This window comes from Chenopodium quinoa, unplaced genomic scaffold (assembly GCF_001683475.1).
Source record: "Chenopodium quinoa cultivar QQ74 unplaced genomic scaffold, ASM168347v1, whole genome shotgun sequence".
NCBI lineage: Eukaryota > Viridiplantae > Streptophyta > Magnoliopsida > Caryophyllales > Amaranthaceae > Chenopodium > Chenopodium quinoa.
In genome coordinates, this window is record NW_018744041.1 from 2249050 (window position 1) to 2270743 (window position 21694).

Below are 21694 nucleotides of genomic sequence, written 5' to 3' on the forward strand. Positions count from 1 at the left end.
ATCTTCCGGCCTCACAAGTATTTGATGACATCCGGCCTTGAGATCGAGCTTGGAGAAAATTTGGGCCCCATGTAACTCATCTAGTAACTCGTCGATCACCGGAATGGGGTATTTATCGGGCACCGTCTCCTTGTTGAGGGCCCGGTAATCTACACAAAAACGCCACGACCCATCCTTTTTCTTGACTAGTAACACCGGGCTAGAGAACGGACTCGTGGAGGGTCTTATAATCCCGGCTTGCAACATTTCTCGAATGAGTCTCTCAATTTCATCCTTTTGGAATTGAGGATACCGATAGGGCCTAACACTAACCGGGTTGCTCCCCTCCTTTAGGACAATAGCATGCTCATGTCCTCTAGTGGGCGGAAGCCCATTGGCCTCGGCAAACACACTCTCAAACTCGGCTATTACTCCCTCCAAGTAAGCAGGTAACTCACTGCCTCCCTGCCCTCCTTCATCCTCTTCTATCCGATTCAACTCCACAAGCATTCCCCCGCTCTCCTTTCGTAGAGTTCGAATCATCGCCTTGAGGGTGATTCCGGTCTTAGATAAACTCGGTTCTCCCTTGATCGTGACGAGCTGCCCTTTCATCGTGAAAGTCATTTCTTGAAGCTTCCAATTCGTCATCACCATCCCCAACTTTTCGAGCCATTGTACCCCTAGTATAACATCTGAGTTTCCCAATTGGAGGGGCAGAAATTCCTCCTCTATCTCAATCCCCCCCCCCAGCTTTAGTCGAACATTCTTGCATTGTCCTTGCCCCTTTATGGTTTCCCCGTTACCGAGTGACACGCCAAAGATCCCCTTCCCCTCAACTAGTAGTCCCAACTTTTCGATGACTTGCAATGAGATGAAGTTGTGGGTTGCCCCCGGGTCAATCATAATGACCACCGGTTGACCCTTAATCGATCCCATCAACTTCATAGTCTTGGGGTTTGTTAATCCGACAATGGAGTTCATAGAGACTGATGCCGGAATCTCCTCTTCATAGTTCCCGGGCTCCTCTATGGCGGAGAACTCTCCTTGCTCCTCCTCGGCTTCCTCTTCCACCATTAACACACTCAACCGGTTGGGCACACATGTGTGGGCCCTGTCCAACGCCCATCACATCGGAAGCACTGACCCCGTGCCCTCTTGTCTTGTATTTCGCGGTCCGTCAGTTGTCGGACCTCACCGTTGAAGCGCGAGGCACCTGACGTTGCTCTGTTCTGAAAGTTGTTAGATGGCTGGGATACCGAAGCTACGGATCCGTGACTGGATTGGCTGGCTGGATAATTGGGTTTGGGTGGGGTCGAAGAGGTGTTGGCTTTGTTTGGGCTGGAGGCTGTGTTGTAGGTTGGGCTGTTTGTGGGGAAAGCTTGGGCTGACCCAGCTCCAAGTAAAGTGGTAGTTGGACTTTTGTTGAAATAGGAATAGGGCCCGGGTTTGGCAAAGGCCCCACCCGTTCTCTTTGGACCGGTAACTCGGTTTCTCTCCTCAACCCGGATTGCTAGGTCCATTGCATCTTCAAGGGTATGCGGATTCAGCATTCGGATCTCCACCCTTATATCTTCCTTCAAGCCACTAATGAACTGTCCCTTTAGGAGACTTTCCGGTATATCCGTCAAGGGCGACGCCTTCTCAATGAAAACGCGGCGATACTCCGGCACCGTCGTGGTCTGCTCCACGGCGAGCCACTGCTCGTGTAGGGTTCCGGCGTTGACCGGTCGAAACTGAGTGAGGACCCTCTGTTTCATATCCTCCCAGTTGACGATGGGGCGGCGGCGATTCTCCCATTGATACCACCGTAAAGCATCCCCCTCCATCGCGACCTCCGCCAACGTGTAAAACTGAAAATCCTGCTCACCGCGCAATATCCATCCGTCCGGATCGGAGCCGTCGAACGTGGGTAAGTCTAGCTTTCGGTACTTCCACGATCCCCGATTGTGGTTGTCGTCGTGGTTGCGATAGTCACTACCACCCCCTGTTCCCAGTTTCCAAACCTCAGGCCGCCAAACCCCCCTAGCGGCGGTGGTTGTTCCACCTCCTCGTTCACCGAAATAGGCGGTGTATTTAAGGACTTGAGGGCGTTCCGTATCTCATCCATGACCTTGTCCTGGCGGCTCGTCGTCATGTGAAGTTGCTGCGTTATATCTTGCCGGAACCTGTCCATTTTCCCGTCGTTCGTTTGCCTCAACTTTTCCATGGTTTCTTCTTGTTGCTTCAACAATACTCGCTGAAGGGAGTTATCCCCATCTCCAAGCCTCTCGAAAATTTCCTCCACCTTTTCCTCGAGCGCCGCCACCCTCTCAGGCGTCACGGTCAGCGGTGTTGGCGGCATGTCGGCTCTGATACCAACTGCAACGGACTAGCGTGTACAAATATGTATTAAGCGTAAGGTTGTGCGTTTGATTGATAGTAAAGCTCAAAGCTTGCAAAAGGGTTCCATGGCTTTAGGCCATGACTCTCAAAGTTTCACTTACAATTTTCTGGATGATCTCTCACTTGCTAGACTACTACTTCTTATACTACCAATGCATATAAATGGCAAACAAGCCTTAATTACTACCATTACTACTATTGGCATTTAACTACTTTAGTTCAATACAAACAAAAGACTAAAGCATCTTGTCCCCCTGCTGCACATCAACGGTCCTCTGCTTCCTTGTGCCTTGGCCAAATCAGGTTGTTGTTGTTGTTCAATTGCTGATTCTGTTTCTGCCTTCTTTTATATACCAACATCACGGGTGGTGTGTGCGAGTGCCTTGCATTTTGAACCATATATGCCCACTAATCTATCATGTAAATGCTCTTGATGGCCTTGTGCTACTGATAGGAGACGTGTCTGTAGGAGGCTAAACTGATTGTTTAGAGGAAGAGTAGATGGTTATACCATTGTAGTGGCCTCTTGGATATCATGATTTATGAATTACATGAGTAGCATCTTCGCAATCTGTCCTTTCTGCCTTCTGCTTTCTGCTTTCAGAATTTTGTTTAGAATCATATGTTTGCCCACATTTTAGTCACATAAACACGAGAAGGCCTTAGTCAATGACGGAAAATGTGATCGTAACAGGCTAAGTTGACATTTTAGAGACATGTTATATAGTTCAAACTACTTAAGTAGCCTCCCAAGTCTCATGGAGTCATTGGTAGACACTGTCCTTTGTAATTCTAATATATATGGAAATAGAAGAATATAGTACACATGTTTTGGATCACTCAGAATTTTTTCTGAAACAATAGTGGATATAGGAGGTGTCACTCATGGTCACAAAAAATGTGTGGTACTTTGGTATCATATATGCCCACTATACAGGAAACTTTTACAGAACTGAAGTGGGTGTAGAAGGTGGATCATAAAAGTTTGTTTGTAATCGTATATGCCCAATGACAGGAGACGTGTCTATAACTATATTTCAACCACTCTAGTAGCCTCCCAGGGTATCACGGAGTTCATGGGAAGCACCTTGTCCTCTATCCTTTCCATTTTTGAAAGGTTTTAAAATAATGTAAAACTGAGGTTATTATACACAGTTTTAGATCAATTTCAGAATTTTTTTCACAACTAAAGTAAATGTAGGAGGTATTTGTAAGGTCACAGGAGGTTTTTTGTACCATATGTCCATTATTCTTTTCTTATAGAAGTCCAGGATAGCCTTGTGCTAATAATTAAGTGACAAATTAGATAGTTTCAACTGCTTAAGTGGCCTCATTGGGTGGCACTTGGTCCTCTATCATTTCTGTTTTGAAATAGAAGTATTCCTCCTTTTTTTTACTTGCAACATTTCTGTTTTTTTACGTTTTCCAATGCATAACTTTAACGGTGTATATCTCTAATTTTGCATTTGTAAAAATTATAAAAATTAGATTATTTTAACAAGCTCCCGTTTGACTTTTGAATGGCACTTACCATTTATGGAAAAACTCTAAAGGGGTGGAACTTTTGAATGTTTCTAATCAAGAAACGTTGAAGAACAAAAAGGATCAAAAGGAGTAGTTAACAGGCAAATTAGCTTGTTCAAACCACTCATGCGGCCTCCCGGGTCCCATAGAGGCCATGGAAAACATCTCGTCCTTTATTCTTTCTAAGAAAATTTTAAAATAATAATTCTTATGCTTTTTTGTAAGTGCAACATTATGAGTTTGACACTATTTACCTAATACCCTTTGGCCATCAATTGTGGTTTCTATACAAGGAAGAGTATAGTCGTGTAGGGTATTGTTAAAATTGTCTTGATCTATAATTTTAAAATATAAAAAAAAAAAAAAATTATTTTTGCTGAATGATGATTAAAAATATTAGAATTTGTATTAGCAAGCATGATAGTCCAAATGCCTCTTATTAAAAAACAAGGAGAGTATAAAATTGTAGACTATATAACACACAACATTGAATCAATTTCGGAAAAATAATATAAACTAAAGGGGACGTAGGAGGTGTCTCTCAAGGTTATAAAAGATTGTTCGTTCTGCGAACTGTTTAATGATTTATAGTGGACGTAGGAGGTGACTCTCGGAGTCATAAAAGGTTGTTTGGAACAATATTCCCTTTATTCAATCTTATAAAAACTGGCTCAATATATTGTTTAATGGAAGAGTAGATGGTTATAACCATAAGGGCCTTGTGAAGTATCTTAAAGTCTATGGATAGCACCTCGTCCTCTATCCTTTTTGAAAAGTTCTAAAATAAACGTAAAAGTCTAGTCTATTCACAATTTTGGATCAGGATTTCAAAATTAAAGTGGATGTAAAAGGTGTATGTGGGTCATTTGAGGTTGTTTGAAATATGTGTCTACTATCTAGTCATATAAAAGCTCTGGGTAAGTCAAGAAAGGGAATCGGAATCGTGTTTGTAACCGTCTTAATTAATAGTGAAGTGCCAGTTGATGGTACTAGCCACTCAAGTAGCCTCCTTGGTTTCCATGGAGTACATAGGAAAGATGCAATACTCCATCCTTCCCTTTCTAAGAAAATTCTATAATACTCTAAAATTCAAGGTTGTAATAACCACTGAAGTAGGTGTAGGAGGTGTCCATAGTTTAGAGGTAGATGGTTCCAACCACTCTTGTGGCCTACCGGGGTATAGGGAGTTCATAAGAAACACCTTGTCTTCTATCCTTTCCTCTTTTTAATAATGTAGCCTATATTACACAAATTTGGATTAATTTCATAAATTTATTCGCAACTAAAGACCTAAAGTGGGCGTAGGAGGTATGTCTTGGGGTCTTTAAGAATCAAGAAGTTGTTTGGAACCATACATGTCCACTAATATGTTAAATAAAAGTCCGTATATAATAAAGTCAATGACGAGAGACATATGTGTTACATGCTAAGTTGTTAGTTAAGAGACAGATGTATGGTTCCAACCACTCAATTGGTCTCTTGTGGGTCTATGGGAAGCATCTCGTCCTCTATCATTTTGACGTTTGAGAAATTGAAATCCTCTTAAATTGAAGGATATTATACACAAATTCTGATTAATTTTATGATTTGTATTCATACAATAGTGGATGTAGAAGGTGTTTCTCGGGCTCACAAAAGATTGTTTGGAAACATATATACCCACTATTCAGTCACATACATAAAATTCATGTCCTTAGTTATTGGAAAGGGATGTCTCCGTAATAGGCTAAATTAATATTACCTCCGTTTTTTTAGCTGTCACGTTTTGAATTTAGCACTATTTACACACTTCCCTTTGACCGTGTTTTATGCTTTATATGTAGTCATGTAGGGTCTTGTTAGATTCGTCATCACATATATTTTCAAAATATCAACTTTGCATAATTTTTGCTTATCGGTAATTAAAGATATTAATGGTTGAATTTGTGCTTTGGAAAATGTGACCGAAGAAACGTGTCAACTAAAAAGAAACGGAAGAAGTAGTTAAGAAGGAGAGTAGATGGTTTCAACCATTCAACTAGCATCTTGTGGTCACATGGAGTCAATAATGCAGGAGGTGTCTCTCAGGATAATAGGAGGTTATTTGGAACCTTTTATGCCACTATCTATCTCAGTCGGCTCATAGCATGTGCTCATTAACTCAGGACCCCCACTTTGAGGGGCCCCACATCCAAAAAAAAAAAAGTCTAATTTATATACTATTGAAAAAAGCAAAGCAAAAATAAAAAAGATATACTTCTTTTTTTTAGATGTCGTTCAAGCTTCCGTAAGAACATAAAAATTAATTAAGTGTAGTTCAAGATTTTTTTCTTAGTCTCTCATCTTATTTACTTTCCATTTCTCACCTCCCAATATTTATAACTATGTCCCTTAAAATCCTTCACTGAACTTACTTATATATATATATATATATATATATATATATATATACACACACACACACACACACACATACACACACACACACACACACACACACATACACACACACACACACACACACACACACACACACACATATATATATATGTATATGTGTGTATATACACACACACACGCACACACACACACACATATATATATATAAGAGAAAAGATGAGTCGGATTGTGAAAAACATTAAAAAAAAACAAGTTAGCAAAAAGGGCGAGTTAACCCAATCTCAAATGACTATCATGTATTTGTAATTTTGGTAAAGTTTTAATATAAAATTTAGGAAATATTATTTATGAAATACAACTCAATCGTTTAAGGTACCCTTTTTAGTTTTTGCTCCGAGCTACAAAAAAAATGTCTGAGATGGCATTGATCTATCTTTAAAGGCCCGTAATGGCCTTGTGGTAATGACAAATTGACAAGAGATGTATCCGTAATAGGCGAAGTTAAGGTAGAGTAGATAGTTCCTACCACTCTAGTGGCCTCATAGGATACCATGGAGTCCATGGGAAGCGAAGCACCTTGTCCATATTCCTTAATTACTTTGGGCAAATTTGAAAATAATGTAAAATTGTAGGCTTTATTATGTACAGTTGGATCAATTTAGGGAAAAATAAAAAAAATTATGAAAATTTCCTATTTTGAAACTACATATTGAAAATAATCTAAGAAGATCTTACATGATCATGTTTATAATTATATAATTCCTCCGCTCCCTAAATATTGCAACATTAAGAGGAGGGGCAGCGGGGGGTGGGGGGTGTTATGCATCCCAACACACATTTTCCTTCAATACATTTTATGTAAGAAAAGTTAATATCATAGAGGTATCTGCGACGATTATACGAGAAAAGTTTGGAACTATTATAATGGAGGGAGTTGTTTAGTAAAAAAATTATTCGGCCAAATTTCAATCTTTTTGGTGTAAAGTTTAATTCTAAGAGCTTATGATGCAAATCTTATTATTTTGCGGATATTGGTGAACATTTGTATTATTATTTTGCTGTGTCCAACCTTCTATTCACTAGATTGGTAGATGCAGTAATCAAGAGAAATTAGTCACTGAAATTTATTTGATTTTTAGGTGGCAATGAAGTGCATCACCATGTTACTCCTGGCATGGCACAAAGTATTGAAAGTAATGATTCTTTATACTGGAATGATGTCTTTGATACGTCCAAGAATTCCCTTAATCCGAAGGCAGAAGGGGAGAAATCATACATTGTAATTGCAAATGTAAGTTCATAGGTATATAAGATGGTTGTCTTTTCATTTACATGTCTCTTTAAATTATATTTTGGGTACCTTTTTTTTTTCAAAAAAAAAGCTTTCTTAGGTTAGATTTGAGAAGTGTGATTGATGATTTCTGAGCCATGGCCTGAGTTGTTCAAAGCTGTAGACATGATGCAACCTTAGTAACAACTGCATCAGGTTGTAATTACAGTATGACTAGAAGTAGTTATGCAGGAAAGTACAATGATGTTGGTTACTTACTACTACTCAATCCAGGCATGTTGAAATGGTTTTTCATCAGTTTTGTTGTTCTTTATACTAATTTGAATTGCTATAAAACAGTTGACTTGACCATGTTTCATAAAAATACTATTATCATATAGGCCATGATTTGTTTTCTTTTAACTATTGGATTAACTATGTTATGGCAAGTGGATAGAAAATTCCTTGGTCATAACTCATCACATTTTAAATTATTTATTATTGAAAGTGATTTAGGGCAGATAACATAAGGTCTAGAACAATTCCTTGTTTTTATTCTTTAGAGGGAGGGGGGGTGTTTAAATTTGTTACTTTTATACTCTGCGCAGTGGAGAGAATACAAGTTACTTTATTGCAGTATGTGATCATGTGCAGTCAGTCTTTATTATTTTAATTTTCTTTCTAAGCCACTAATAAGCTGTAGGATTTCAGCTTAAACATGGATTATATTGTCTGTTTATTTACACATTTCTGGAATAATCACATGCCAGGGAAATGAATCATCTTCCTCTGCGAGGCCAAATGAGCAGGAAAGCCATCAACCTCAAGATTATGAGGCATATATTGCTCACAAATGTAAATTTTCTTTTAACTCTCGAAGTTGTATAGGTCCCTCCCATGGATCTTAATTCATTATAGTATAGAGTGTGAATAAGTATTTCTCTTTAACAGTCACTTTTTATTTACAACTGATGAAATAGGGACTGAAGCTGCCAAGGATACGGATATCCTAGCTTATTCCTCTTCAATATATTCCTCCACCCCAAAGTTATCCACCATGTTGCTTGATCCAAATCTCGGATTATCTCTTGACTCTGATGTAGGCTTGACATTAGCAAAGGAGCAGAGATTTACCATTCGAGAGATATCTCCAGAATGGGGATTTACTGATGATTCTACTAAGGTACTTTTGAGGCTGTCATGATATCTTCTTCAATGCTAATGACAATTTGACTTGGGGATATCACTTATTTATGCTTTATAATCATAGTGCTGCACGAAGCTGGAAAACTGAAATGTATTGGTTTCTGGAATGTTTCGTTCTAATTTCTTGTTCCCCTTATCTTCTCTGTTTTCCCTCTTATTTTATAATAGGTGAGGGAGTGGTGTGTATGACAGTATTTCATATCTTTGCTTGCAGTGATTCTGTTAATTATAGCTGCATTAATTCTCAGATTGATTTGTCAATCATGCAGTTTTTATTTTCTAATGCAGGTCATTATTATTGGGTCTTATCTCTGTGATCCGTCAGAATCTGAATGGCTTTGCATGTTTGGTGATGTTGAAGTTCCACTACAAATTGTCCAGAATGGTGTCCTTAGTTGCCAGGCTCCTCCACATTCATCAGGAAAGGTGACCCTCTGCATCACTTCTGGGAATCGAGAGTCCTGCAGTGAGATTAGAGGATTTGAGTACCGTGATAAGCTTACTACTTGTGTACATTGCAATAAACATGAAGGAGAAACAACTAGAAGTACAGATGAGATGTTGTTACTCGTCCGATTGGTGCAGATGATTCTCTCAAATCCATCTGCCCAACACGGAGAAAACAATGAATTGGGATTTGATAAACAAAAGATTGATGGTGATATGTGGAATCAAATCATCGAAGGTCTCCTGGTCGATGGTGCTTCTTCAAGTGACACCCTTGATTGGGTGTTGCAACAACTTCTGAAGGACAAATTGCAGCAATGGCTTTCCTCCAGGTCCATGGAAGGAAGGGAATGCGGTGACTGTTTCTTGTCAAGAAAGGAACAAGGAGTAATTCATATGATTGCTGGGTTGGGATATGAGTGGGCTTTGAACCCAGTTTTGGGATGTGGAGTTGGCATAAATTTTCGTGATATCAATGGTTGGACTGCCCTACACTGGGCTGCTAGATTTGGAAGGTAAATCTCACTTTCTTGGCCCACTGTAACACTTTCATAAACAGTGTTCTTAAATGCTCCCTTTTCAAAATGTCAAAAGTGGTTTATTCTAAAGATCTGGATTTGACTACGGAACTTAGGATTGATTGCAATTTATATGTAATCAAACACTTCCATTATAATTTAAGTTTTTCTCTGTAAGGGGTGACATTTGACAAAATATGTATATTTCATTTGTGGCTAACTTCTGGAAATAGTAGTTGGCTGTATATATATATATATATATATATATATATATATATATATATATATATATATATATATATATATATATATATATATATTTATTTATTTTTTTTGGGTGGGGGGGGGGGAGGTGTGGGGTGGGGAAGAGGGTTGATAGGGGAATGTTTATAGGTTATGCACTTATGCATATACAATCGTACTAAATTTTGGTAGCATTTATTATGGAAAGTAAACTTCTTATGCCTCAATCCAAAATAATATTAGCGAAGTCTTTTCCTCTTTTTTTTTTTTTTTTTTTTTTTTTCGGGGAGTGTATCAGTAACTTAGAATTTGATCAGGCAATTAGAATTCTAGCCACAGGTTTATGTGTTAATATTTGTGCTTCTACTAGGAAATGGTATCTTTTTTATTTTTTATTTTATTTACGAGAACTAGGAATTGGTACTTTAATAATACAAGGATCATTCTCAGAATCCTAAGCTGAAAGGCTTGACTACTTAAACTCTTATGAGGTCAGAAGCTTCTTCGACCAAGCTACTTTTAAAGTGCTTGTTGAAAACTTCATACCATTATGCATTTCTTTACTAATTTTGTGAGATGACTGATGCAAATTGGTGAACCCTCCTGGGTAAGATTTTCAAGTTATGAAAAGAAATAGTCAAGTCTTCTCTCCTAACCTTTCTTATGATGCTGTAGGTTTAAGGAGAAGTTATGTTGTCACCATATGCTTGAGTAGGGTCTGAGATAATGTCCTTAAATCTACAGATAGCTTTCATATCTTTTTCTGCTTTTTGGTTATAGAATAGGTTAGATTCTCACTGGTGGTCAAGATGTGTATGCCACTTTTAATTTTTCAAGGCCAGGTTGCCATGCTCCCATGCGTCGATCTGGAATTTATTTCTCTAGTAATCTCATAAAGGAGCCTCTTGTGAGTAATGTTATTGTGGAACATTATATGAGAATCAAGGATTGGATGCTTTTCACTTCTATTTTATATTATTTATGCTTACAATCCCTTACTGCTGGATTATTACTTTCGAATATTGTGCAATGACATTAGACAATTTGTTTCTATGACAGGGAAAAAATGGTTGCTGCTCTTGTTGCTTTGGGAGCATCGGCTGTGGCATTGACTGATCCAAGTACACATGATCCAACTGGTAGAAATGCTGCATACATTGCTGCGGCAAGTGGGCACAAGGGACTTGCTGGTTATTTATCAGAATTGGCGCTAACTAGCCATCTCTCGTCCCTCAAACTGGAAGAAAGTGAACTCTCCAAAGGCTCTGCTGATGTTGAGGCTGAATTAACTATTAATAACCTTTCAGAGGACAACATTAACTCAACTGATCAGGATCAACTTTCACTAAAACACACCTTGGCAGCAGTTAGGAATGCTGCTCAGGCTGCTGCACGCATCCAAGCAGCTTTTCGTGCCCATTCCTTCAAAAAAAGGCAACATAGGCCTAGCTCGGAAGTTGCTTCTGATCTAGATGAGTATGGTTTCACTATAAATGACATTCAAGGTCTTTCAAAATTGGCATTTCACAATTTGCATGACCATCAAAAAGCTGCATTATCTATTCAGAAGAACTATCGGGGTTGGAAAGGCCGGAAAGACTTTCTGACTTTGCGCCAAAAAGTTGTGAAGATACAGGTACACATCTGCTTTCACTTCATGACATGAGATTTCAGCACTTCCTTTCTACACTGTCATCTATATGGAAAACCTACTATATATATCTGTAGAAATAGTAATGTGTTATGCTGCTATTACCGTCTTTCCTTAACTGTCCCTTCACCATTTCTCCACATCTCTATTCTTGCTCTCATTCTTTCTCAAATCTTCTCTTTCATACTATCCGACAATATCTTTTGCCTTCTTGGGAGATAAGTCTATATATTCAATATTGTTATGATTTTTTCAGTATGTGATAACTATGTCACGTCCAATATGTTTATAATTTTCTTTTGATTTGGGTTGGGGTCAGAGGGAAGGGAGAAACTTTTTTTGGGGTAAAAAGGATCAGACTGAACAGATACCTCTCATAGGCAACACTTGAGAGTAGGGGGAAGGTAAGGGAAACCCCAGTTTCAAATACAAGTAGATGGTGAGGCTCAACTTGTGACCTCAAAGTCACAAGATGAGTTCTCCACCATTTTCATCAATCTTACTTGGTTAGAGCTGGAACTACATTTACAATTTATTCTAATGTCTGCCTTCAGAATTATTATATCCTGTTATTTTCTGCTATTGGCAGGCACATGTGAGAGGTTATCAGGTTCGAAAGAAGTACAAGGTTATATGTTGGGCAGTTGGTATTCTAGACAAGGTTATACTGCGTTGGCGCCGCAAAGGAGTTGGCTTGCGAGGATTTAGACCTGAGTCAGATTGTGTTGACGAAGACGAAGAAGATGATGACATTATTAAGGTATTCCGGAAAGAAAAGGTCAATGTTGCTATTGATGAGGCTGTCACAAGAGTGCTATCCATGGTTGAATCTCCAGAAGCCCGTCAACAGTATCTTCGCATGCTTGGAAGATCTCAAGAAGCCATGGTAATAATACTGCTGAATATCATATTGATGTCCAATGGATTCTCACATATATAAGCTGTGAAATATAGTTGCTGTCATTATGGCCTCATTTCCAATAGTTTTTTTTTTTATCCATTGCTTCGTTAGCTTAGTAGCCTACCATCAAAATGAAGGCATTTCTTATACTTTTGCCTAGGTTCTTGCGGATGATTTAATTTTATGTGATTGTTCCTGTACTTCCAAATTCCAAATCTCATAATAAGCTATTGATCCTTTTTGAAGTACTATGGGGGAACCAATGCTAGGCTGGAAAAACTAGTAAAATAACCAATTAGAGAATGAGCATCTGATGAAGTTTAGTGAGGCATAACATAGATTAGAAAGCATTTGTCAAAAAAAAAAAAAAAAAAAAAAAAAAAAAGATTAGAAAGGAGGTGAAATTTGAAACGTGGAAGGGGTAGAGGGGGGGGGGGAGTCTCAGCTCAGTTTGTTGGATCTGAATTTTGCTGTTCAAAATTGATCATAGCTATTAGGTTGAGGTTGAGCAGTTTAGATGTGGACGTGTAGTTTGAGCTTCAGCTCATTTGGATTACATTAATTTATACTTTGAATTATTCAATTTGAATTTATTTATTTATTTATTATTATTATTATTATTATTTATTTTTTTAATATATTTTATATGCAATATAAGCCTTTTTTTGTTACTTTGAATGTTATACTTTATATGGGAAGGTTGTACTGAAAACAAGCCTTATGGCTTATCGTGAAAACTAAAAACATATCTCAACCGTTGATTAGCTTGATATATGGCTTATATCACCCCTCCACTAAAACTATTACTGGAGAAGTGGAGAACCATTCATGGTTCACAATTTTCCTCACTCTGAAATTCCCCAATTAACATGCATGATTCTCTGACTTCTTTTGAGCAACTATGTTCTTAGGTGTGACCTCACTGTCTGACTAGCTGTTTGTCTGCACACTAAGCTTCTGTCCTGCAAACACTTTTGGTGCTCAAGCAGGTGTTAAGTGAGCTTAAAACTTGTTCTTTTTGGTATCTTGCACAGAAACTGTTCAGAATTATGGATGGAGCAATATTCAATGTAGTTTACCTTATTATTATTTTCCTATTATTCTGTAGTTGCAGTTTTCTATATTTTACGAGGACTCTCTGTCTGAAAAGAACTTCCGAAGGTCCACTGGTTTAACTTGTATATGGCTCTGAATGTCTATTCATTTTATTTCAGGCTGAGGTCCAACTCCTAACAAGCTCAGGGGCTTCAGGTTCCCAAGATGGTGTTTTAAGCATGGACAATGATGATATCCTCACCTTCCTTGAAAGTTCTGGTTGATTCACCTTTGTAGGTACAAGATTGGTCTAACTCAAGCTATTAGTTTACTTTGGTCTCGTCAAGGTATATATATTGAATAGATAGCCATTGTGTTGTGTTGTGTTGTGCGCTGTTTCTAGTCATCTAGATATCAATTATATATACTAAATTTTACAGCAACCAATTTTTAGTATATGGGTTATTACTGTTCAGGAAGTCGGGATATTCATAAGTTGATGTAAATGTTTGTAAATAATATGGTATTGTGGGTCTAATAATATTTAACCAAGTGCATTCTCATTCACCTGACATTGGCTAGTGAACTGAGTTTGCATGACAGTTTGAAAAAGTGCTGTAACATGTGCTCCAGAGCTCTCTGTTCATCTCTATACCTTGTCGAATCTGATCATGTTGATTATCTTACCACAGTATAATACAAAGTCTGTTTTAAGACATTACTAGCTTGTACAATCGAATGCCACTTCAATTTATTTGTTTGCCTTTTCCTTAAAAAAAAAAAGCTGTTTGCTTAGAATAGATAAAATATAGGTACACTTCCGTCTCAAAAATGGGTCGAAGTGCAACTCATTCCAGAAATCACGTCACATACTTGGTCCTCTGGCAAACTCGTGTAGTCGTGTGGCTTCATCTCCCCAGTATGGAAGGATCCTAGTACGAGAAAGCCGGGTGAATGGAGAGTTGCTGCTTTCATGTGCAGCAGAAATGCAGGGTAGGCCTTCATCCTAAGGCAGGAAGCCGAATTTTTCCAAGACCTTGATGCAGGCATAGAGTGATGATAAATTGGATGGACGAGTTGGCCAATGCAAGAGAACGCAATATGATCCTCACGTCACATACCTAATGGCAGGCGAACCAAGTTCAAGAAATCAGAAAGTTAGCTAAGCAAATACGGAATAGATTCCTATATACGAGTACTTCCTTCGTTTTCTTTTACTTAACCTGTATTCCTCTTTGGGAAGTTTCCTATTCCGCAAGCAACTGGAGAAGTCCACACTCTTTTGGTCCGGACAAGGAAAGGGAATAAACTTTTTATTATTTGATTATCGACAAAACAGTATAAAAAAACAAACACAAGCATGCAATAAAAACATCATCCCCATTCACTGATGAAAATTATGCCACGATGATTTTTTTTATTTTTTTTTAACGAAAGCAAAATGATGCCGCGATTGATTAGCAAAAAGCATTTTTTAAAACATTATATTGAATTTAAAACTTTAGAGAATTCAACTTTAACATATGTGTTCTATCCTAAAAACTAGAGTTGTCGATTCGGGTAAACGGATCGAGTTTAGGTTAGGTAAGAGTGGGTCGGGTCAACTCGAGTTGGGTAAATTCAGATTAGTTCTATAACCTATGGGGGTCGGGTTTGGGTAGGGTCATGCTTGAGTCGGGTCACGTCGGGTCATACTTCTTATCGAGTTTGGGTCGGGTTAATAACAGGGCGGGTTACATTTAGGTCGAGTGAACAATAGGTCAGGTTTAATTCGGGTTTTCACGGGTTAAAACAGGTTGGGGTAATTCTGGGGTTCGAGACGGGTTCGGTTCAAGTCAATAATTTGCGGGTTAGAATCAATTCAGGTCATTCTCGGGTTTGAATCGGGTTCGGTTCAAGTCAATAATTTGCATATTATAATCAGGTCTGGTCATTTTCAAGACGGGTCATTCTAGGGTTCGGTTCAAGTCAATAATTTGCGGGTTATAATCAGGTTAGGTCATTTCCAAGTCAGGTCATTCTCGGATTCAATTTGGGTTATGTTCAAGTCAATAATTTGCAGGTTACAATCTGGTCGGGTCATTTCAAAGTCAGGTCATATTCGTGTTCAACTAACTATAAATAGATAGTTATCATTTTATCAAGCTAATTATTTCCTTTGACTATAATATATAAAGGAATATACTAGGGAACTATAGTCTATAATTTAGAAAGAGAATTATCTCCTTTAACCATACAACTAGGGATGTCAGTGGGGCCGGTCAAGTAGGAGACCCGTCCTATTCCCGCCGCAGTGGGGCGGGGATGGGTCTCGGTTTGGCGGGTGGTGGGACGGTGATGGGGATGAAAACCATACCCTCCATGGGTGATGGGGCAGGGTGGATTTTGGTTGTACCCGCCCCATCCCGCCCCGCCCCGCCCCACCCGTCCCACTTCGTACCTGCCCCATCCCTACCTTATACCCACATCTATATATCTTTTAAAACAAAATTCTATACTTTTGTACTATTTTATAAATATTTATGTAAAATATAAAATATTAATTATAAATTTATAATACTTCGTAATACACTTATAATATAAAAAAAATAAATGTGTAATATTAAGAATGATGATTTTTTTTTAAAAAAAATAATCTATATTAATTATGTAGGATTGTGTATTTGAAATGTGGAGGTTAGGTGGGTCTTGGGTGGAGATTAGGCGGGTCTTTGGCGGGGATTAGGTGGGGGTGGATATCCAAGTGGGGGTGGGGCAGGGATGGTTTTGGAATTGTACCCGCCGGGGCGGGGATGGGGATGAATTTTAGACTCGCCGCGGGGATGGGGATGGGGATGAAAATGTTAGGTGGGGATAGGGATGGGAATACCAACATCCGTCCCGCCCCGCCCCATTGACATCCCTACATACAACAAATATATACTATATTTAACTCTTAAATTTGAGGATGATGCTCCTTTCTCTTGCTGGCCTGGACCGACTTGGTCTCCTAATACAAAATGCTTTGATCAACAATAATAAGGTGCTCTAAATTGCATTTAAGGTGATTTGAAATCGGGTCAGGAACCATTAGGGTTGAATTTAGGTCGGGTCAATAACAAGTCGTGTTAATTTCAAGTCGGGTTAGTAACAGATCGGGTTGGATTTTTGTGTTGGGTAAGTAATAGGTTTGGTAAAATTCGAGTCGGGTCAATAACAAGTCGGTTTGAATTTGGGTCAGGTTAATAACAAGTCAAGTTGATTTCGGGTCAGGTTTGTAACAGGTTGGGTTAAATTCAAGTCAGGTTAGTTACAATTCGGGTTTTGGCGGTTAAAACGGATTTTGGTCAATTTTGGTTCAAGTCGGGCTCAGTGCAAGTTAATTAAATTTGTCGTTGTAAACCGGTAAATTGGTGCAAGTTGTAAACCGATAAATTGGCCGTTAAAAAGCAAATTGAATGGTTCCATACACCTAATTAGACTCCCTGAGGGTATTAGGGATCATGGTAAACATTTCGATAATTTTTATTTTTGGGCGAAAAAAAAATTCAAAAATTCCAAAATTGAAGGCTAGTATCAACGTTTTTTGAGAAATTTTGGAGGTCTCGAGACCTGTTGTCGGAAAATCTTGAAATTCTATGGGATACATATTGGGGTCATATAATGCCGTTTGGAACCATATATGATCATTATTTGTAGTCATAAATGTTCGTGGAAGGCTTGAATTAATGAAATCGGTGCAAATTATAAACCGGTAAATTGGTCGTTTAAAGGCAAATTGGATGGTTTCACCCACCCAATTGGACTCCCAGAGGATATTAGAAACCATGGTAGAAATTTTGGCAACTTTTTTTTCCGAGCGAAAAAAAATCATAAAATATCAAAATTCAAGGCTAATATCTACGCTTTTTGAGAAATTTTGGAAGTTTCGAGGCCCGGTGTAGAAAAATATTAATATTTTAGGGATACATATTAGGGTCATATAATGGTGTTTGGAACCATATATGATCATTATATGTTGTCATAAATGTTCGTCATATGCTTGAGTTAATGAAATCCGTGCAAGTTGTAAATCGGTAATTAAATTAGTCGTTTAAAGGCAAATGTTTCCACCAACCCAATTGGACTCCCGGAGGATATTAGGGACCATGGTAAACATTTCGGCAATTTTTATTCCAGGCGAAAAAAAGTCAAAAAATTCCAAAATCAAAGACTAATATCCACGCTTTTTAAGAAATTTTGGAGGTTTCGGGGCCCAGTGTCGAAAAGTCTTAAAATTTTAGGAGATACATCTCGAGGTCATATAATGCTATTTGGAACCATATATGATCATTATTTGTTGTCATAAATGTTCGTGTTAGGCTTAAGTTGATGAAATCGTTGCAAGTTGTAAACCGGTAAATTGGTCGTTTAAAGGCAAATTGGATGGTTCCACCCACCCAATGGGAATTTCGAATAGTATTAGGGACCATGGTAAAAATTTCGGAAATTTTTATTTTCGGGCAAAAAAAAGGTCAAAAATTTCAAAATTGAAGGCTTGAGTTAATCCAAGTTTTTTGAGATATTTTGGAAGACTCGGAGCCCGCTTTCAAAAAGTCTTGAAATTATAGTGAATATTTCTCGGGGTCATTTAATTCCATTTGGACCATATATGATCATTATATGTTGTCATGAATGTTCGTGGTAAGCTTGAGTTAATGAAATCGGTGCAAGTTGTAAACCGGTAAATAGGCCGTTTAAAGGCAAATTGGATGGTTCCACCCACCCAATTGGACTTCCGAAGGGTGTTAGGGACCATGGTAAACATTTCGACAATTTTTATATACAGGCGAAAAAAAGTCAAAAAATTCTAAAAATTGAAGGCTAATATCCACGCTTTTTGATATGTTTTGGAGTTTTCGGAGCCCGGTGTCTAAAAGTCTTGAAATTCTAGGGAATATATCTCGGGGTCATATAATGTAGTTTGGAACCATATGTGATCATTATTTGTTGTCATAAATGTTCGTTGTAGGCTTCAGTTAATTAAATCGGTGCAAGTTGTAAATCGGTAAATTGGTCATTTAAAGGGAATTTAGATGGTTCCACCCACCCAATTGGACCCCCAAAGGTTATTAGGGACCATGGTAAAGATTTCGGCAATTTTTATTTGCATGCGAAAAAAAGTTAAAAAATTCCAAAATTTAAGCTTAATATCCACGCTTTTTGAGAAAATTTTGAGGTTTCGAGGCCCGGTATCGAAAATCATTGAGATTTTAGGGGATACATGCATCTCGGGGTCATATAATGTCGTTTGGAATTATCTATGATCATTATATGTTGTCATAAATGTTTGTGGTATGCTTGAATTAATGAAATCGGTGCAAATTGTAAACCGGTAAATTGGCCGTTTAAAGGAAAGTTGGATGGTTCCACCCAGCCAATAGGACTCCTGGAGGGTATTAGGGATCGTGGAAAACATTTTGGCAATTTTTATTTCTGAGCGAAAAAGTTCAAAAAATTCCAAAATTGAAGACTAATATCCACGCATTTTGCGAAATTTTAAAGGTTTCGGGACTCGGTGTAAAAAATCTTGAAATTCTGGGGAATATATCTCGGGGTCAAATAATGTTGTTTGGAACTATATACTACCTCCGGTCCAAATTATTCACAACTTTGGGGTACTGTTTGTGAGATATAAAATATTCCAAAGTTGCAAGTAATTTGGACCAGAGGTAGTATGATCATTATATGTTGTCATAAATGTTTGTGGTAGGCTTGAATTAATGAAATCGGTGCAAGTTGTAAATTGGTAAATTGGTCGTTTAAAGGCAAATTGGATGGTTCCACCTACCTAATTATACTCCGGATGGTATTATGGACCATGGTAAACATTTCGGCAATATTTTTTTTCGGACGAAACAAAGTAAAAAAATTCAAAAATTGAAGGCGAATATCCACGCTTTTTGAGAATTGTTGGGGTCTTCGGGGCCCGGTGTCGAAAAGTCTTGAAATTCTAGGGAATATATCTCGGGGTCATATAATATTGTTTGGAACCATATATGATCATTATTTGTTGTCATAAATGTTCGTGGTAGGCTTGAATTAATGAAATTGGTGTAAGTTGTAAACCGGTAAATTGGTCGTTTAAAGGCAAATTGGATGGTTCCACCCACCCAATTGGACTCCCGAAGGGTATTTGGGACCATGGTAAATATTTCAGCAATTTTTAAATCCAAGCCCAAAAAAAAAAATTCAAAAATTTCCAAAATTGAAGGCTAATTATCCACGCTTTTTATGAAATTTAGAATGTTTCGAGGCCCGGTGTCGAAAAGCATTGAGATTTTAGGGGATACATTTTGAGGTCATATAATGCCGTTTGGATCCACATATGATCATTATATGCTGTCATAAATGTTCGTGGTAAGCTTGAGTTAATGAAATCGGTGCAAGTTGTAAACCGGTATATTTGCCTTTGTAAAGCAAATTGGATGGTTCCACCCATCCAATTGGCCTCCCGAAGGGTATTACGGACCACGGTAATCATTTCAGCAATTTTTATTTCCAGACGAAAAAAATTCAAAAAATTCAAAAATTAAAGTCTAGATCCATGCATGTTGAGAAATTTTGGTGATTTCGAGGCAGAGTGTCGAAAAGCTTTGAAATTTTAGGATTAAATCTCGGGGTCATATAATGCCGTTTGGAACCATATATGATCATTATATGTTGTCATAAATGTTCGTGGTAAGCTTGAATTAATGAAATCGGTGCAAGTTGTAAACTGGTAAATAGGCCGTTTAAAGACAAATAGGATGGTTCCACCTACAAAATTGGAATCCCGGAGGGTATAAGGGGCCATGGTAAACATTTAGGCAATTTTTATTTACATGCGAAAAAAAGTCAAAAAATTCAAAAAGTGAAAGCTAATATCAATGCTTTTTGAGAAATTTTGGAGTTTTCGGGACCTAGTGTCTAAAAGTCTCGAAATTCTAGGGAATACATATCTGGGTCATATAATGTCATTTAGAACCATATGTGATCATTATTTGTTGTCATAAATGTTTGTTGTAGGGCTTGAGTCAATGAAATCAATGCAATTTGTAAACCGATAAATTGGTCGTTTAAAGGCAAATTGGATGGTTGCACCCACCCAATTGGACCTTTAGAGGTTATTAGGAACCATGGCAAATATTTCGGAAATTTTATTTTTGGGCGAAAAAAAGTCAAAAATTCCTAAATTGAAGGCTAATATCTTGAGAAATTTGGAAGGTTTCGGGGCCAAGTGTCGAAAAGAAATGAGATTTTACTAGATACATTTCGAGGTCATATAATGACGTTTAAAACCATAAATGACCGTTATATGTTGTCTCAAATGTTCATGGTAGGCTCGAGTTAATGAAATAAGTGCAAGATGTAAACCGGTAAATTGGCCGTTTAAATGCAAATTAGATGGTTCCACCCACCTATTTGGACTACCGGAGGGTATTAGGAACCATGCTAAACCTTTCCGCATTTTTTATTTTTGGGCGAAAAAAAGTGAAAAAATTCTAAAATTAAAGGCTAATATCCACGCTTTTTGAGAAATTTTTGAGTTTTTGGGTAGAGTTGATAATTCAGGTAAACGGGTCGGGTTTGGGTCGATAAGAGTGGGTTGAGTCAATTCGGATTAATTTCATAACCTATGCGGGTCGGGTTGGGTCATGCTTGAGCGGGTCACGTTGGGTCATATTTCTTATCGGGTTTTGGTCGGGTTAATAACAGGTCGGGTTACATTCGGGTCGGGTGAATAATATGTCGGGTTTAATTCGGGATTTCACGGGTTAAAATGGGTTAGGGAAGTTCTCGAGTTCGAGTCGGGTTCGGTTCAAGTCAATAATTTGCGGGTTAGAATCAATTTGGGTCATTCTCGGGTTTGAGTCGGGGTCGGTTCAAGTCAATAATTTGAGGGTTATAATCAGGTCGGGTCATTTTCAAGTCGGGTCATTCTTGGGTTCAAGTCGGGTTCGGTTCAAGTCAATAGTTTGCTGGTTATAATCAGGTTGGGTCATTTCCAAGTCGGGTCATTCTCGGAGTCAATTCGGGTTATGTTCAAGTCAATAATATGTAGGTTACAACCAGGTCGGGTCATTTTCAAGTCAGGTCATATTCGGGTTCAACTAATTATAAATAGATAATTATCATTTTTATCAAGCTAATTATTTCCT

General features: G+C 38.1%; 1 protein-coding gene across 2 annotated transcripts in view; it reads left to right on the forward strand.

The window, feature by feature from the left end:
• Positions 1-14256, forward strand: part of LOC110690535 (calmodulin-binding transcription activator 4-like) — a 28063-nt gene extending 13807 nt beyond the window's left edge. For both annotated transcript variants that reach the window (XM_021867394.1, XM_021867393.1), the window contains exons 7-13: positions 7404-7555; positions 8305-8389; positions 8515-8717; positions 9029-9702; positions 11008-11584; positions 12189-12485; positions 13715-14256. In XM_021867394.1, coding sequence (XP_021723086.1) covers positions 7404-7555; positions 8305-8389; positions 8515-8717; positions 9029-9702; positions 11008-11584; positions 12189-12485; positions 13715-13819 — 2093 coding nt within the window. In that variant the 3' untranslated portion in view covers positions 13820-14256. The remainder of the gene's footprint in view (positions 1-7403; positions 7556-8304; positions 8390-8514; positions 8718-9028; positions 9703-11007; positions 11585-12188; positions 12486-13714) is intronic.
• Positions 14257-21694: the final 7438 nt, after the last annotated feature.